The sequence below is a fragment of the Nipponia nippon genome, unplaced genomic scaffold (assembly GCF_047370975.1).
Source record: "Nipponia nippon isolate SJK-2023a ecotype South Korea unplaced genomic scaffold, ASM4737097v1 scaffold_3, whole genome shotgun sequence".
Classification (NCBI taxonomy): domain Eukaryota; kingdom Metazoa; phylum Chordata; class Aves; order Pelecaniformes; family Threskiornithidae; genus Nipponia; species Nipponia nippon.
The window spans coordinates 114929747-114948240 of NW_028262347.1; the positions used below are offsets into that span (position 1 = coordinate 114929747).

General features: G+C 44.6%; 1 protein-coding gene across 3 annotated transcripts in view; it reads right to left on the reverse strand.

Annotated features, from left to right (window-relative positions):
* Positions 1-18494, reverse strand: part of LOC148054848 (uncharacterized) — a 34307-nt gene that overhangs the window by 2872 nt on the left and 12941 nt on the right. Inside the window, exons 4-5 of one of the 3 annotated variants that reach the window (XM_087765227.1) lie at positions 9313-9355; positions 8510-8945 (exon numbers count right to left, since the gene is read on the reverse strand). In XM_087765227.1, coding sequence (XP_087621353.1) covers positions 8861-8945; positions 9313-9355 — 128 coding nt within the window. In that variant the 3' untranslated portion in view covers positions 8510-8860. Of the gene's footprint in view, positions 1-8509; positions 8951-9312; positions 9356-18494 lie in introns of those variants that run through there. The other 2 variants (XM_087765228.1, XM_087765229.1) reach the window with 2 other exon arrangements.

The window sequence follows — 18494 nt, forward strand, 5'->3', positions numbered from 1 at the left end:
GTAATTACCTGAGTACATCTATTATATGCAGAGCTGCTCCAATCATCACAAAGCACGATTGCCAAACTATAATTAACTGAAAAAAAAAAGAACACCTGGCCCTGTTTAACTAACTTTAATGCAGGGACACGGACCAAAAATTTCTATTGTCAATCCCACCATGCAATGTCAATGAGAGGGCTGGAGGCCAATAGCAGGGCTTCGCCCTGAAATACATATCCTTGGCTTTTCAGCTCCCTGTGTCAAAAATTCTTAACACTGTATTTTTTTAGAACTAGTCTACTATGGAGAGTTACTAAACATACATCAGCAGCCCAACAGAGCACTAACAGGAGTATGCGGCAATCAACTAAATGGACCGAGCGAGAGCCGGGAGGAAGATAGTGTGGGAGAATTTTAAGTGAATTGGTGTGTTCATAAAAAATGACAAATGGCTCAAAAGACTCAAGGTCCCTGTTCATTCAGGAAAGGCAGAGAAGCGGTGCAAGCTCTGGGGGGGCGGGGGGTTGGTGTTAAAGTACACGGGGGCTGCAGAGCCTGTGGAGTTCCCAGGGCACAAACCCCACTTTTCCTTCCCACTTCTGCGCAGGTGTTGGTCTAAGCACAGGCATTTCTTGAGGCTGAGTGCTGTGGCCTGTTTCTCTCCCTTCACAACTGTCTCCAGGGGAAGAAGATGCATCTGTAGGAGCTAAACATTTCCGCCAGGTCAGCGGTACCAACACCACAGCAGTGGTGCTGCCATGGGAGCCCCAAACTTTTCCCTTCCCGTAGCTGTTTGGGGCCCCTCCTGGTGATGGAAGGAGTAGCTGGGCTGTGGTCCTCTGCCCTCATTTCTTCCTCAGGCCCCAAATGCTGCCAAGGTGAACCCTGGAAATACAGGATCCAACACCTTCTGAGAGGGCATCTCATTCCCAGTAGCCCCTCTGTAGCCCACCACAGCCTCCAGAATCATGTAGTACAGGAATAACAGCAGTATTTGTCCTTTTTCCCCCTTTCAGGTCTGTCCAGTTTGGTTTTTACAGCTTCAGATGGACTTCAGTTTTATTTCTTGGGCCTCTCCCTGATCCATGCCCAGGGAAAGCAGGAATTCAGCAGGCTGCATCCCTACCGCCTGTAGAAAGAGGGTTCAGCTGGAGCCCAGTCTGACCCAGTCCCTCCCCACTTTTCTTCTTCCTTTGAGGAACTGGTGCAGAGCCCAAGCCAGCACGTAAGTGAGGTGGATGACAGGGGAGTCTGAGGCTCGGTGTGCTCAAATCCCAATGTGAGGTGACAGTGCAGACAGTGTCATTCACAAGCCTAGGGCTGAGGACCTCCGAGACTGCAGAGAGTGTCTCTAGGGAGAGAGAGAGGTTGCCTGGAAAAACATTTTATTCCTGCTCAGCCCTGCTCTGTGCTTCTCATACAGCATCTCATCCCCCCCAAACTGCAGAGGCTGCTCCAGGGCAGAGTCACTCCAGAGCAGCGTGCACCACACAGACTCCACTGGAGAGTGGCAACCTGGGCAGATGCCTGCAACCATGGTCCCCGCCGCTCCTCACACAGCACCAGAACTGCTCCACTGCTTGCCACTGGGAAACCTCTGAGTTTTGTGGAAATGTAGCTGCCTACAGAGGAAAGATATCCATGAAGCACTGGGTGGGGGTAGCTAGTTAAAGAAGCACTGTGAGAGAAGTGCTCACACATCCATAGGCTCAGTACTGTCACCAGTCAGAGGCATTGGAGTGGACAGGTTCTTACTGTTGTCGTTACTCCAATAGCACTGTGCTAGGCACTTTTCAGACCCACAGGGATAAACGATCATGGCCACCATTTAGTTCTGTTTAGAAATACACATACCTACAACAGGATAAGTCAGTTGCTGTGAGAAGCTCATACTGTTGGATAGCAGCCAACATACTGTACTCACAGAACAGCCATGCCACCTCTGTTTGCAGACAAGACAGCAATAGCAGCAAAGTCAGGTCACTACAGCTTGTTCCCTAACCCACATCCAAGAATCGGGCAACTGGGGAGACTTACAGAAGACCAGAGCAGGCAGAAAGAGAAACATCACATTTCCCCTGCTCCCATGTAATTCCACAGAGCTCAAAAGCAATTTGTCCTGACTTCCACAAGCGTGGAAGGAGAATCAGGAGTCACATATCTATTTATTATGGCACTAAAAGGGAAGAAATCAAGCAGATGGTAAATCAAGGGTGTGGGTTTTTTTTTGTTTCTTCAGCCCTAGAGTTATTGGGACATGCATTCAAGGAAGCCTCCAGAGACACCCCAGTCCTGCAGTTGACTTCCCTCATTGAGCAGATTGCTTAGTTGCATTTACACTACCTGACCTAGTTTTCATCTCCCTGTTTGAAGAGAAAACAAAATCGTACAGAAAACCAAGCACAGCCCAGATGCACTTAGGCTTTGGACTGTGAATCACATTGAAAGGAAACTTGAGGAAAAGAGAGACCTCATTTTACCCAGTGTACAAAAAGGACTGGTATCATATTTACTTTCACAGTGACTTGACCTCCCCCCGCCTTCCTCCTTGCACCAGATTTCACCCTCACTAACTAGGTTAAAACCACACAAGCCTGTTCTAGAGCTACTGTAACTTCATGCTTGTTGTAGGTCAAGGCAAGCTGTGTGTGAGCAAATTATCGTATACACTTACTTCTAGCAGGGAAGGATGATTAACCTCGAGATGTTTGTCTGCAAGAACCCAGCTTTTCCATCAATTCGTGCAAGCCCTACCAACCTATACAAACCTAAACTAAATTTATTCCCAAGTCCTTCCCCACATCATGCTTTGTGACTGGTCTGACCACAGCCGGAGGGACTGTTCCCAAAGTTCTGCCTAATGAATGTCATAATATGGCCTCACAATTAATTTGTCATCCAAATGAGAATGAACAGACTTGGGCTTCAAATGAGAAATAACTCCCACTTGTCTCAGGAGGAAGAGCTCCACTTCATGTATGTGTGTGTGGACATGTGTGCACATGTGCTCATCCATGCATGTGACAGAGCAAATTTTGCCTATTTGCAACCAAAACAGACACATTTCAGGCAGCAAGTTTCTCCCTCTACTTTGTGTGATGCATATAAAACACATCATAGTGTCCTATTTTCCCTTGCATTTTTAAAAGTGAGAGCTCTAGAGTAATTTAATGTCCCCATTTACCACACTTTTTATTGAATACAGAAATCAGTAACAAACTACTGGTCAATAAAGAGCTGCTTATGGAAGGCAAAAGCTTCTTGCAGGTGCTAAAAAGGAAAAAATAGAGGAATAACTAATATGTGTTTGACAGTGGCCACCGGCCTGTAACTAATAAGGGGAATGTATCATCTGTTAGGAGAAAGGTTCATTTGACAGCTGCCTTGAAGACCTGAGGACTTTTCTCCAGCTGCCTGCAAGAGCGGGGCATAGGTAGTTACCATCTCAGATGGATGTTTTAGCCAAGCAAGGGAAACTTTTTTACATCTCTTTGAAAGTAGTTATTGCATGCACCAAATTGTTTCTTCCAGTCCCCAGCAAGTCAAAAAGGGGCTTTTACATTCCTGCGAAGTAGGATTGAGATCCCAATGCCCTCATCATCATGTGGCTGCATCCATCGTCTCATCAGGGTTTAGATCCTGCTCTTTAGATCTTCTAATCTTTACTGCATGACTTCAAAGCAGATGCTAACTGCAGCCTGTCACCCATGGTTCAGTGGTCTTGGTACCATCCTGCAGAGAAGGATGACATAAGCCCTGCCCAATTCATTGCAGAAGTGATTTCATTCTGCCTCCATGGAACAGGAGAGGACCCTGGTCACCCCTGACAGGCTGGCTTCAGCTCATGAGAATAACATAAAAAGGAGCGGAATAAAAATGTTACAGTGGGTACTCTGTAAAAAAAAGTGCCCATAAAAACTGAGCCCTCAAATTGATGGAGGAATAAACGCATCAACTGACATTTACAAATGAGTTATTCCATTCTCAGGAACCTCCTCTATTCCCTCTGGTTTCCAAATCCTGCAGCAAAGCGCTCTGAGTAGTCAGGGTATAGTGATCACCTCTGCTCAACCTCGCTTTAGTGACCGAGAGATCCAAACGGCACTGAATTCACACAGACCCAGGTGCTGTGCACCATCTTTATTTAGACAGATTATAACCTAATTTCTCTTTTTTCCAGATGGAGACAAAAAGATGAAAGAAGGGAATTGCATCAGGAAACAGTGAGCCTACAAGGCAGATTTCAAATCCTTTGCCTTGACAGCCAGGCTCTATCGGTAAGGTTTTGTGGACATATTCCTGCTGTGTTATCATAGAATCATAGAATGCTTTGGGATGGAAGGGACCTTTAAAGGTCATCTAGTCCAACCCCCCTGCAATGGGCAGGGACATCTTCAACTAGATCAGGTTGCTCAGAGCCCCATCCAGCCTGGCCTTGAATGTTTCCAAGGATGGGGCATCTACCACCTCTCTGGGCAACCCGTTCCGGTGTTTCACCACCCTCATCGTGAAAAACTTTTTCCTTGTGTTCAGTCTAAATCTACCCTTGTCCTGTCACAGCAGGCCTTGCCAAAAAGACTATCCCCATCTTTCTTGTAGGCCCCCTTTAAGTATTGAAAGGCCTCAACAAGGTCTCCCCACAGCCTTCTTTTCTCCAGGCTGAACAACCCCAACTCCCTTGGCCTTTCCTCATAGGAGAGGTGTTCCATCCCTCCGATCATTTTTGTGGCCCTCCTCTGGACCCACTCCAACAGGTCCATGTCGTTCCTGTGCTGAGGACTCAAGAGTTGGACCCAGTACTCCAGGTGGGATCTCACCAGAGCAGAGTGGAGGGGCAGAATCGCCTCCCTCGCCCTGCTGGCCACGCTTCTTTTGATGCAGCCCAGGATATGGTTGGCTTTCTGGGCTGCGAGAGCACATTGCTGGCTCATGTCCAGCTTTTCATCTATCAGTACCCCCAAGTCCTTCTCCTTAGGGCTGCTCTTATTCCCTTCATCCCCCAGCCTGTACTGATACTGGGGAATGCCCCAACCCAGGTGCAGGACCTTGCACTTGGCCTTGTTGAACCTCATGAGGTTCACACAGGCCCATTTCTCCAGCTTATCCAGGTCCCTCTGGATGGCATCCAGTCCCTCAGGCATGTCAACTGCACCGCTCAGCCTAGTGTCATCTGTAAACTTGCTGAGGGTGCCCTCGATCCTGCTGTATATGTCATTGATGAAGATATTAAACAGCACTGGCCCCAGTACAGACCCCTGAGGGACACCACTTGTCACTGAAATAGTGTTATATCACTATCCAAACAATTCAAATGCACCTTCTGCCTTCTTTTGCTTCATAAGCTTTTATTTTCTCCTTCAGCGCTATCATATTTTAGTTAGAAGTGATCAGTCTACATTATCCCACTGTTCTGACCCCTCAGGTGCCTCAGCTATTAGATTATACTGCCCCATCCGTGAAGACAAGGATATTGATATTATCTATACATCCATCCTGATGAACCACTAACCACTGCAAGATCACCTTGAGGAAGGAGGCATTTAAAATGCCCAAGAATGAAATTTAGAGGGAAAAAAAGACAAAGCCAAAAATAAATTAGGTGTTTTCCTGCACGGCAGGGTGGGTACAAGTTTGTGGAATAACAGCCTTCAGCAAACGTTACCTCCTTTCGACAAGAAGTTGCTGCTGCTGTTGTTTTTATAGAACTGAGTATGAACAAAGGACTGAGCTGTTCAGGTAGGAGAAATAAGTGAGCCTGTAATCAGTTATATGTCTCCAGATGGAGACTCATTAGCTTTTTTAGGCAACATACATTAAAATTCTGACAGGTTCATACCAAAGTCCAAACAACTCAAACACCTCCCCAGCATGTCTGTGGCCCATAAGGATCTCTTTTAACCCTCGCCACTGTAATGTTTTAGGTAGAGACAATGAGGTGAATGCTCCAGCTTTGAACCCAATCCATACACAGCAGTGATGCAAAGGCGTCAGGATGTAAACAGTCTGACATTTGGTATATTTAGGGTTTAATCTATATGTAAATTTCCTGAACATACTTCAATAAAAAATAATTCACAAAAATTTACGTTTACAACTTTGGGCATGATTCTTTATGTCTTTAACTGATGGTCTCAGATCTGTACTGTTGTATTTTATAATACAGAGCTGATAGATCGTTTGAACAGGAGTAGAACTGAATGTTTCCTTTTGTAAAAACAAAAGAGCCCTGAGAGATTTTATTAGAGGAGTAACAAGCAGTGGTAAGGCACACAAGACCTCTAATGAGTTTAAGTCTCTTGTGAGCTAGGCACCTGTGAACTGATGCAGGAAAAATATAAGAACATGGACGTCCAGCTTAGCTTTTACATCCTGTGGCCTGCTGAACCCTTCCAGTTTGCCTGCTTCATCTCCAGCTGTTTATTAGTGTGGGTGGACAATCCACTGCTTCACCTACGTTACATGTGAAAGGTGGGTCATTATTCCAAGTACTGGACTGACTCCCAGGAAGCTGTTGAGCTATAAATTCGAACCACTGGACATTTCCCACCTGCTGCTAAACATCATTTGGACTATACATATTAGAGTTGGAATTTTAATATCACATGATGTAGGTGAAATGATTCGTGACCTGTAGAAACCTTAAACCTTTGTCCATACAAGCAGTGGTAAAATGTGAACAGTCAAAAATAACTCCCAGTATGGATATAAGAAACACCATTACAGTGCAGGCCACAGTTTGGTCTCCCTCAGTTTCTGGTCTCTACTGGTGGCCAGTAGCAGCTGCTCACGGAAAGAGTAAGAATCAGAGCAAGATCAGTGATTGTTCCTGAGACAGGACTCTCACTCCTTGTAAGCAGTGGCTGAGTAAATCCTCTCTCAGTGGGCACAGAATTGCTTGAGTTTTGTTGGACTACTTCATCCTTTAGCCTTACTCAAAGTGTGGGTGCTTCATTTGAAAAAGGCTGAAGTGGGTGTCTGAGGCCATCCCAGCACAAGAGATGTTTCAGCCTAGTTGATGCACTCTTTTGCAGGTGGTAGAGGGACCAGCTGACTGTGCAGTAAACACTTACCAGCCTCCAAGGGTTCCTCCAGCACCCAGCTAATAGCCTGGAGTTTCCACCCTGCCCAAGTGAAAGGGTGTGGGTAGGAGATCCTATCTCCCCTATATCTCTGAGTAAGCTTCCCCATCTAGGAGTGGTAGGAGCTTCCCTGAGGACTAGGTTGCTTCCAGATCCAGGTGCTTTCATATGTGGGAAAGGGATATACCTGTGTAGCATGTGCCACCTGCAGCATGCCAAATCTGGGATCCACTCCACACACACATGCAGCTGCCCCCATCACCCTGACTCCCATGAAGAAGAGGTGCCACCACTGCACGGAGAAGATGGTGCCAGTGTTTTTAATCCATGACTGTGAGTAACCTGGGACACTCAGGAGAGCTACCCAGCCTATGCCCCAGCCCTGTGTCAGCACACACCTCTTACCCCTCCCTGTCCCTCAGCCCAGCTGTCTTTTGAATAGGCACACAGACCAGCAGGGATGCTCCAGCTGGATCCCCAGTTTGGAGAGTCAGAGACGAGGACTTTGGAGACCTCTGTGTAGATCACTTGCCCCACAGTCCAAACACAGACTACAATTACTTGAAGATTTGCAGAAAGTGAGAAAGCAAAATATCATGGAGCTCCGTAGCATTGCCCCAGGTGAACTCTAACCAAACCAACGTCAGGTCAAGAGCATTCCCAAAGACACATTCAGCACCATCAGCAGGAGCTGAGACAACTAGAAGATCTGGCTAGACTGAGTATAAAAAAAGAAATTTGCATCAGAGACATCATATTAAGGCCCGAAAAGGGCCCTAAAAAAAGACATAGGTCACTACCTGCTCCAGTTCCTCTTACAATGAGAACAATAACTCTCCAAGACAGCCAGCCTTGATTGAAAGTCTTCAAGCAATGGAGATTCATCATTCCATTAACTCTCACAATTTCTCATTTCCATGGCAGCAAAACAGTAGTTTTCATGCAAGCTGAGAAGCAGACATGTTGAAAGGAAATGCTCATACATACAGAAGGAATGAATTACGAATGCTCATACTTAATATCCGTTTAAATCTCTCACACTAACATGCAGGTTATAAACAAGAGACCTAACAGTTTTCAGATCTTTATCTAGATGCAAAAGTGTTCTTTTTAATCTTAAATCCTGTGTAATGTATGAAATGCTAAAACATATACTTTTGCATATAAACAGGTTATTCATATTCAGATGGTTTAATTGCCTAGTTCAGTAAGAGCCACATTAGTTAGCTGCATCTAATTTTCAGATTATTTTATTCATATCATGATTGTAGAAAAACTGAAAAAAAAATGGATTATATGCACTTTGATGGCTTTGTCTTTAAAAGTAGGAATACTTACATGCCGTATCTTATTAAAAATTTACCAGTTAGTAATACTGAATTGGGAAAATTTAAACATAATTTCAAGGCAAAATACATGAAGAGTACATGTAGGTAATTTAAGAGCAAACCTGTTGCAAGCAAAATCAATAAAAATATTCATTAAAAACCTTGGCTGTTCAGAGTTAATGGTTCTCTTAGAAGGCTCTCAAACACCTTAAGGGGAAGACAATGCACAATGAAGACATTTAATTAACCTTAAATCTGACCCCCATAGCAATAGCATTCACGTATCTTGCAATCATTATTTCTTTCCTACCTGCTATGTACCTCTGAGAACACACTTTCTCATCACCTTCTCATCACACAGATCTTTCCGTGCTTTTCTAAATTTCTCCAAGATAAGCATAAGGGACACAATGAAATCACATAAGGAAGCATAGGCAATGGAGTGAGATTAAAGATAAACATAGATGGAGATCATCTCTTCTGCTGGGATGGGAAAATCTTCAAGATATGAGAAGATGATCTGTAGTAATGCAAACGCAGCTGTTCCTCTTCCAAGCTGTACTGCAACAGGAGATCGATGAACAGAGGGGAAGAGTTATAAGGAGAGACAATCTTTTCTTTTACATGCAAGAGAAATTACATGATTCTGGGGATGAGGAATGCTGCCAGACCACCCTTTTGCCTTGATTCCCTGTTTGTAAGAAATAATAACTGGGTCTTTCCCATGGACACCAAAGTAGCAAGCCCTATGAAGGTAAGAAGAAGGATGGGAGGAAAAGACTGCTTCAGGCTCTCTCTCAGAAAACTTCCCAGGTTTCTGCTAACACTCTTCGTAATCTCCCCCCCACCGACACCGTAACCATGATGAGAAACTTAGACTGGGAGTTGTTAGAGATTTATTCACTAAAAGCTTTTCAACTCACCTTCCAAATGCACAGCAAATCCAGACGTGAGTGTCAAGAGCTCCTGAAAAAAATACCATTTGGAAAAAGAAAAAGGCTGAGGATTTTTAAGAGGTGAATGAGAAATACCTGATTTACACACAGAATTTCTCGGTGTTCGCAGGGGTCTATGAGGACACACAGGTTTAATGGAAAGGGAAAGGAACACCACACTTCAGAGAAATTCCTGCTATGGGAGGGGATGTAAGAAAAGTGTCATTTCCTTGTCCCATAAAGAATACTCACAAATGAAGCCAGACAGGTCTTAAAAAAGGCAGATCTACTAAAGCATGCATTAAGCCTTCGGCCACACCGAAGGAAGAGCAAAAACCACACAACTGAAAGGTGTATATGGAAGTTATTTGGAGATGAGGAGAACTCTCTCTTCTGCACCATAACAAAACAGACTTCCTAAGACAGCATAGCTATGGGAAATAGTGCCATAAAAGGAATGCAGACCATTTAGGAGAGTAAAATTTGGTGTAACACGGGTTATTTTTCCTTGACTTGCAAAGGCAGTATACTTTTACTGTACTGGGTGGTAACCAAGAAACTAACCCCAAAATCCTCTTAAGTCAATGAAGAGGTTGCCATTGACTTTATAAGAGTGTAAATCCAGTCCCAAAGAAGATAAGTGCAATATGTGTACTTTCTGTCATTGATAAATGATGGAACTGAGGAGAGCTATTTTCCAGCCATAACCAATTCCTTTGAATTCAGCCAAGTGCAACTCATGGCTGAAAGCAATGGCCTCTGAAACACAGCCTCTGCCGGGACAGCACATGGTCTTTTAAACAGCGTGGTATAGCAGCATAACCTGCTTTAGAGATGAGAGCAGCTCAAGTACTCATACATTGGGGAAGAGCATGTACCATTATCTGGTTGATCCCCTAGCCCATGATTGCGCAAAGATGTATGGATATGTTTTAACATCTGGAAATCTCAGAACAAACATGTGCTTGCATAGCCTCTCTCAGGTTGCCCAGGACCTGGAATTCAGTCTCAGCACAGATTATATGGTTCCTTCAATCACCAGACCTGCTCCCTTGGAAGATATTAAGAAAACTCAATCCTGTTTCATTTGTGAGATTTGATGTGATGATAGGCCAAGGCCTTACAACCTGAGGGCAGTGGTCTTTTGCATCTATATACAAAGCAAAATATCTGAAGTCCTTACTTACTGGAGCAGACAGGATCTGTTATATCATGTCATCATTCAGCCTCTCAAAATAAATGACTTGGAAAGACCAATACTGGTAAAAGATATCAGGGGAGAGGCAGACAGATGGCTTAAATGGGAAAAGCCAAACTCTTCATCAAGGCTCTGGTTTGTGTTCATAGGGTCTTGGTTGTTTCCTTAGACCTGACTTTTCAAAGACTCGCAGACCTGCCAGCACAGACAGACCTGCCTGTAGGTGAGCTTAGAAAGCATGAAGAGAGAATCCAGACCCTGTCTGTGAGAGCTGTAATATCACTGCTTTTGTTTCACTGGTAGAAACTAAGCCCTACATTTATCTCCAACACCGAAGCTTTGTGCTCGCCAAGAGTGAGTCTAGTGGCACACCACAGCAGGAAGTTTGGTCCCCGTCTTTGAACCAGACATGGAAGGGCCAGGCAACACCCCTGGCCTGAGCTACCTGCTCTTGAACACCCATCCATGTCTCCTGGGTGTTAGACCAAAACCCAGTGACTCCAAGGACTTTTTGATTGAACTCTACCTGGCAGCAGAGACAAATGACTTTCTGATAAATAGTTCCTCCCTGCCCTTTGAAATCCATATGCTGCTGATGGCTCAGCTATTGAGTCTTATTGGAAAAGAGTGGAGACTTTTTGTCTTGCTTTGAGCCTAACTGCTAGTTCAATGCTGCCATGAACTTTTGCCTTCTTGCATGCAATATTTTGCTATCCAAAGCAGGAAAAGCATCAGAAAAAAACCTTCATCCTAGAAGGAAATTAGCATCCGGCAGCCTAATAACCCATTCTCTGCAGCACATGCAGGGTGGTGTAATTAAAGCCATAAAATATTCAGAATTGATTTCTGTATTTGGAAGATACACTTGCAACATAACTAATGATGGCTGCTGCTGTGTGCCTGGGAGAGGAATTCTCCCCCAAAACCCTGCCGGTCCCATCCTGCCTTTCCCAGCGGAGATGAAGGTCAGATAACTCAGGCAGCAAATAAGTTCAGCTCCTGCCCAGTCCCAACCTACATCTCAAGCAGTCACAGCTCAGTGCTTCAAAATTTGAGCTAGGCTGTTCTGCAAACACCTCCTCGAGCACGTTTATGCTGTCACCCAAATGCACACCCAAGCCTCGTGGCATGTCCTGCAGCAGTACCGTGCCGACGCACAGCAGTAACCAGCCCACTCGGCAGCGACTGAACTCATCAGCAAAGCAAGGGGCACCCAGACACCAGCAGGTTAATGAGATGTACCCACAGATTCACAGCACTTGTGGAATTGGTCCCAGTTCCCAAGAGGCTGATGATTTACCAACGCACCTCGTGGCACAGTGAAGTTTGCAAGTCGCCTCTCTCCCTGCCCATATCAGCACTGCTTTAAACCTCCCATCTGTGATTTCCCATAGACAAAAAGATTGCCTCAACCCAGGATTTTGTTTTGATAGTCTTGGTTTTGTTCAATAAGTGTGAAAGTCTCCTCGAGTCTGTCATGTTCTCTTTAAAAGCAGAACAAATTCCCTAATTTAGAAAGTTTTAAAAGAAGCCTGAGAAGTCAAGATGAAAAGCATTTTAAGCAGAGTTCATTTGCAATAGTGTTTTAACCTGTACCGTAAACAGAAAGTACCCAATCTGCTTTAAGAAGAGATCTTTAAACTCTGTTTTGCATTTTTCCTCTTCTGCTTTCTACCCCCATTCCAGCCACTGCAGTGACAGCTTTGCCAGGTCTCGCTCATCACGCTGCAGGACGGGTTTATAAAACCAGTATTTTCCTTGCAAAGCCAAAGCAGGTACTTTCTCATCTGCACCAGCCTGTTTAAGAAAAGAGGGGAGGGGAGGTAGCTGCTGCAGCCAGCAACTCTACAGTCTCAAAAGAAATAGGATCTATCTTGAAACACTTTGGTAAGAGATCTCCAGGCTGATGCCTCCTGCCAGGTCTCCATCCACCTCAACACAAGAAAGAAGATGAGGAGCCCTATAGCTAGGACCATCTCTGCTGCACTAGCCCAGCTGCAGAGCAGCAGTTATCCCAACCTATTACATGGAACAAACCCCATTACCAAAACCCTGGACATCAGAGCCAGCAACTGCAAGAGTTTACTTTAAAACCCAGTAGTTTCTCCCACTATGTTTCATTATGAGAACCAGAAAGTCTTCTGCCATGTGTAGCTAAGAGAGCAAATGCAGCCTGAGGTCCACCCTGCAGCCAGCTCTGAGCTAGAACAAAATTATTCCCACAGTTCAGCTAAAATTTGCTTCTTGTCCTTTCAAAAAAAAAAAATAGCTGTCTTGTAGGGAACGTCGGATGACTCCCCTTGATTTACAGCTACAGTCTTTAGGAGATGTAAGAAATAATAATGACCTGCTTCTGAAATGTCTTGCTTCTGAAAGCCAAAAACAATCTGAATAAAAAATTCATTGATCAATATTCTCCCACCATTTTTTGCCAATTAAGCCTGTAAGCTAGTGTACCTTAAAAAATATGCCAGAGCAAAGATTTCGTGGGCTCAGCCTTGGCTGTTCACCTGCGAAAAACAAAATCTGCTTAATTTTTATGTGATAATAATTATGTAACTTATTTTTGGAAGTAAATAATTCAGCAAGGATGAGATGCGCAACACAGAAGAATGGGCTGTGCCCGTGTTTTGCCTACTGATAAGGGACAGTATTGCTGTCCCTTTGAATGTCTGCAGCACCAGCATTAACCTCCGCAAGCATCTTCAGAGAGAAATAAAAAAGAGCCCTCCTAGCAAAGCTAAATTCCACTGCTAGCTGACATTTGTTTCTTTTTATCTATACATTTGTCTAATTAAGAAGATATAGTGCCGTTTTAATTTTCATATAAACTCTTAACTTCAATGGGGATGCATTCTGCAAACCAAACAAGGATTTATTAAGATAATAAAGCAAGTACTTCATAAAAATTTAAATGCCTGCTACGAGCATTTTTTCGTGGAACTAAGAGGCCAAGAAAATCTCTTCAAGTGGGGGAGGGATCTGCAGTAGTAAACAGCTTCAGCAAGCCCATGCCCAAGTGCATGTGTGAAGTGTGTGTGTGCAGGGGTGGCCTCCCACATCTGAGGCCACTCGCTCCCCACAACACTGAGACTTCAGCAGAATTTTAGCTGTGTGCCAACTTTGCACCTTTGCAAGCACAGGGGTGCACTGGTTCAAATTCATTGATTCATTTACAAGGACCTCGGCAAGGGGGGAAAGCATATTAGTTTCCCTTGCTTGTGCTGCATCGTCTGTTTATAACAGCATAGTTAATCAAAGGGTGGCGAGATGAAGATCTTTTTTTGCCAGTGTGGCAGGAAAGACCGTGAAGCTTTAATTGACCCCTTGAGAGACAAAGTGAAAAGCTTGTGGAATGAGTTAAATTTTTAACACAAAGGCACGTTTTCCTTTCAGTTCTGCTCTGGAGGCTAAAAGAAAGGGTCGTGATCCCAGGTCCCAGCCGTTCTGGGTGCAGCTGTTGTACCACCTCCTTACCTGAACTGTTTCAGAAGCAATGCAGGTATTAATACCTCAGGGTAATGACTCACAATAATCCCTTAGATCCCATAAATGAAAAAAATGGACACTGCTGACTAATGATTTTGGAGGCTGGGGCACAATGAATTGAGTTCTGCATAAGATGCCTGAGGATTTTAAAGTGATTGGTAGCTCTGCCTCACTTGTCTGGGCTATGCAGGGTGTTCCCATAAGCAACAAGTCCTGGGGCAACCAGGCAAAATGTATCCAGGTCCTCTAAGACCAGGACTGTGAGGGACCAAGGATGCTGTCCCAGATGCCACGTTCTCCATCCCCTCCCCATACTTGGAGACACCAAGGTGGGTTTAGCAGTCACAGCACTGCAGCAGGCTCCCAGCAGAGTGGGTGAGGAGGGCTGGCGGTCCTTGTGACTGAAGGAAAATTTTGCAAAATGAAAGAGGTTGAGAGAAGGCACAATATCGCACAGCTTTTTTTTTTTTTTTTGGGGGGGGGGCACTAAAAATTCCAAATGCCGCATTTAGAAAGGTTGGGGAGGGGGAAAAGATTCTCAAAAATACTCAAAATGTGATGAGAAGTTCCTACAGAGATCTGGTGAAGTTCTCCTCCTCTCTCGTAGATCCCATAGACTTTTACCTGAAAAACTGTTTCAGTTACCTCTATCAAAACAGATTTTCCACCCTCCCCTTTAGTTCCGGGGGAGAGGGAGACCAAGAGGCTAAAAATGTATGTTACAGCATAGGCCAGAATAGGACGAGTTTCCTACTCACTTCTCCTCCCCTGACCACAACCTACAGCAAGATGGCACAAAACTGAGGACAGGCAGAGATTAGCTGGCTGGCCAGATGAGGAAAGATGTGCTCAGGGGTAGTTTGTGATAGCAAGACTTGATAACGTTTGCCCAACATAAAGTGTGCTGTCACATCTGGAAATGTGGACAGCAGGTTCCAGTGGCGAGGGTTGCTGAGGATTGCTAAAGTTTGTTCCCAGTGCTGCCTGTGAGCTCTGCATCTCCTTTCTTTCCTCTGTCCTGGTAAACCTGAAGCACAGAAGCAGCAGTTTCCTTAGTGGACCTGGTAGTCAATAGGTTTCCACAAGTCCCAGCCAATAACTAATGGTTTAACACATGGAATTTCCTGGAGGACATCAGCCTACGGCTTACAAATGCTATAGTGAACAATTCCTCTAGCCAAAAAAGCAGATGATATGTTTGCAACTTGCACAGTCACTCTCCAGATGTGGACAACTATGTGGCAACGATGAAAAAAAGGTTTTTTAGGTAGCAGCAATAGCTTTCGTTACAACTAAAAGCTATTACTTCCCCTTACAAAAATCATTTTGCCCTTCGTATACCACTGCAGCTCCAACAATGCTATCATAAATAATGAACATACTCAACTGTGTGGCAAGAAAATCTAAACACCACCATAGCTGCTACTCACTTAACTTAAAATATTCTAGTCGGATTTCCTCTCTGCTATAACAAACATTATGTTTTCCCTCTTCTTCTCAAATAACTGTGACACTCACGACTACATTGCAAGAAAGTTCCCTGCAAGCCCCCAGCATTATGCAGCCTCATTAGCAGCTTTGATTATTTATTCAGCACATCTCCAGCTTGCCTGAGTGGCTGGAAGACTGTCAGTCCTGTGCACTGATTCATATTGTTAGTGGTTAATACAGTTCAAGTGCCAAAGGCAAGCCAAAGGGCAAAGCCAAAAATAGGTAGTAGCATCAGCTGGGAAAAGTAGCCAATCCACATAATGTCAGCGACCCTGTGATGACCCTGTTGAGCTGGTGTTTAATAGAAGGCATTGAAAATGAAGACTTCACGCCTAAGGACATATTGATAACTTCATGGAAATGACCAGAACCTAGCACGGTTCTTCTGTGAGTTGTTTTTCTGATGATTGCTAATCTTATTTAAGATAAGAAAAACTGCAGATTACTTGAATGTTCTGGGTCTACAGGGAGGTTTCATTTCATTCTTCCCTTCCTTCCTCCGAAGCACCAGATGCTAGACAGGATTAGACAGCAGTTTGAACTAGAATGCAAAAAATAGCGGTAAGAAACATTTGCATTGCTTTAAAAATGCTCCTGGAACCAGACATCCAGATCCTGGTCCTCATTTGAACCAGCTTTTTCTTCCTTCACTGCAGTAGTATTAAGGAGGTTGACTGAAAGTTAGCAAAGTTGTCTTACGTATTGCCCAGGACAACTGACCAATGGCCCATTGACCATCTCCAGTTTTTAGTGAGCAGGCCAGGAACATACCTTCAGTCTTGTCTGGAAATGCCCAGTTTTGATCTCCGTATCTTATACTGGAGGAAAAAGCCAGCCCACTCCTCTCTTCATTTTGTGGGAATCAGTTTCTTTAGAAGCATTTCCTCTGACTTTCCAAATCAAATTGTCACCTAGAAATTCTTCATCGCTATACCAAAATGCAAGTGATGAGTATTGTCGCCAAAGGAAGCAACATCTGAATAAAAAATAGCTTTATTTTTAACTTATCCCTTAAAAGGCATAATGACCCCAGAGCTGTCCCACAGGAGTTATCCTTTATCACCACTGGATGAAGAGAGATTTTTCTGGTTCGCAAAACTCAAATCATACATATTCATGCCAAACACATAGAGTTCCTGTCAAAAAGGCTTTAATCTGACACAAGGCAGAATGTAGGTTATTCTTGCACCAATAGCTCCCGATATGGTGATCTACAAAGTGTCATAGCAACCAGTCCTGCAATGGGCTGAATTTTCCCTGAGTTATGCCAACAACTCAAAGCACGTCTTGGGATGCAGGCCAGCATGAGGAACCAGCCCCAGGGACTGCTGACACCTTCCTCTTCAAGCTGCCAAGTTCCTGGGTTGACTTATATGAGGAAAAAAAGACGTGAAGTGAAAAACCAGGAGGAATTTGGACTGAAAATGTTCTTTCCACTGGAGTTAAGCAGTACACAAACGCTGAAGCACTGTGTTCAAGAGCTGACCATTCAGAAGGCAGATTCTCTACTCTATGGAGGTTGCTGGGATGGGATCTGGCTCCAGACAGGATATTCTTCCTAGCTGTCCCTCTGACCAGCACCCTTAAAGAACAGCTGGCTGTGCTGTGACCTTCACAACATACCAGCTTGTAACAGGAGAGACACATCTAGCCTCAGCTACGCTCCTCCAGCCCACCAAAGCTCCTGAGGCACCAGCCCTAGAGAACTCTGCACCCTGGAGGATCATGACTTAGACATTTCAGGAGCACTAGAAATGCTTGAGCTGCTTATAACTCATACAGCACAGTGCGGCCATGACGTGGCCTCAGACATGGAAGCCCAGCTGTTCTCCAGCCACAAAGCATCGCACCACAAGGCACAGTGTTATGGCTCCCACCACATCTTCAAAGAGTGCTCTGGGACTCCACTGCCCTATAGCAGGCAGCTCCAAGAGCCAGGCAAAGCATCTTTTCCCAAATTGTTTTACCCTGTGTTTCCTCCCAAGTCTACCATTCACACTGCAATCAGCCTTCAGACACCCCTCATCTCCTTGAGACTCACATTTCCATCTCTTCACATGCACACCATGTGCTTCTTGTACTCTGCTGCGGACAAGGAGGAAAGAGGAAGGGGTCATATCCCCCTTCAGGAAATGTTGATTGGATTATTTCAACCTGCTCCCTTCAAAATGTACTGTTACGGACCAACAAATAGCACACCCTGAGGTGACATTCCCCAAATAAACGATTACTTAAGGATTAGTCATGCAGCTGTACTGAAGGCATATGGCTGGCTTTGCAAGCAGGATTATTGCAGCAAAGATGAATACAGATGACTGAAGCAGCCAGGGCAGGGACCCGTCCTTCCACTTCAGCTGGCTATAAAGCTTCTGGCTCGAGGTCTGTCTACCCGTATTTGGTGTCTCCTAGATGCAGCACTGCATTTGGTAATTATGAAAGAAAGGAAATCCTTTGCAAAAAGAAAGGAATGATGAACACAAGCAAGTGTCAGATTTCCCCCAAAACATCTTGATTAATGCACTAAAAAGCCTTCCCCCTCCAGCTGGCAGTTTCTGAAGGATGGCAGAAAGACAAGAACTTTCTGAAGCATTTTCAATTGCAGAATTCATAGGGGTACCCAGGGAGCTCTCGGTGCAGCCCGAGCACGCAGCCGTTGTGCTGCACCACAAGCGCAGATGCTCAGCAAACTCCCCTCCAAAGAGTCGTTCCTTTGGAGCGAGCTGAGGCCAGGGAGTTCGTGTCCTCCTTCACACCCAGGAGCTGCCCTCACTTTGAGGAAAACCATTCTCTGTAAGGCCCTGATCCAAATTTAACCCTGATACAGGTGAAAAAAATGCCACAGCTGACTTCACTAAGGTTTCAAATCAACTCGGTTGTCTGTTACATTAATAATTGCAGCTGTTAGCATACTGGAGTCCAGCAGTTTCTTAGGAAGTAGCAGATTCCCTTTGGTTGCTCTGCTTTTTTCCTCTTGCTAATTTATTACCCTCAT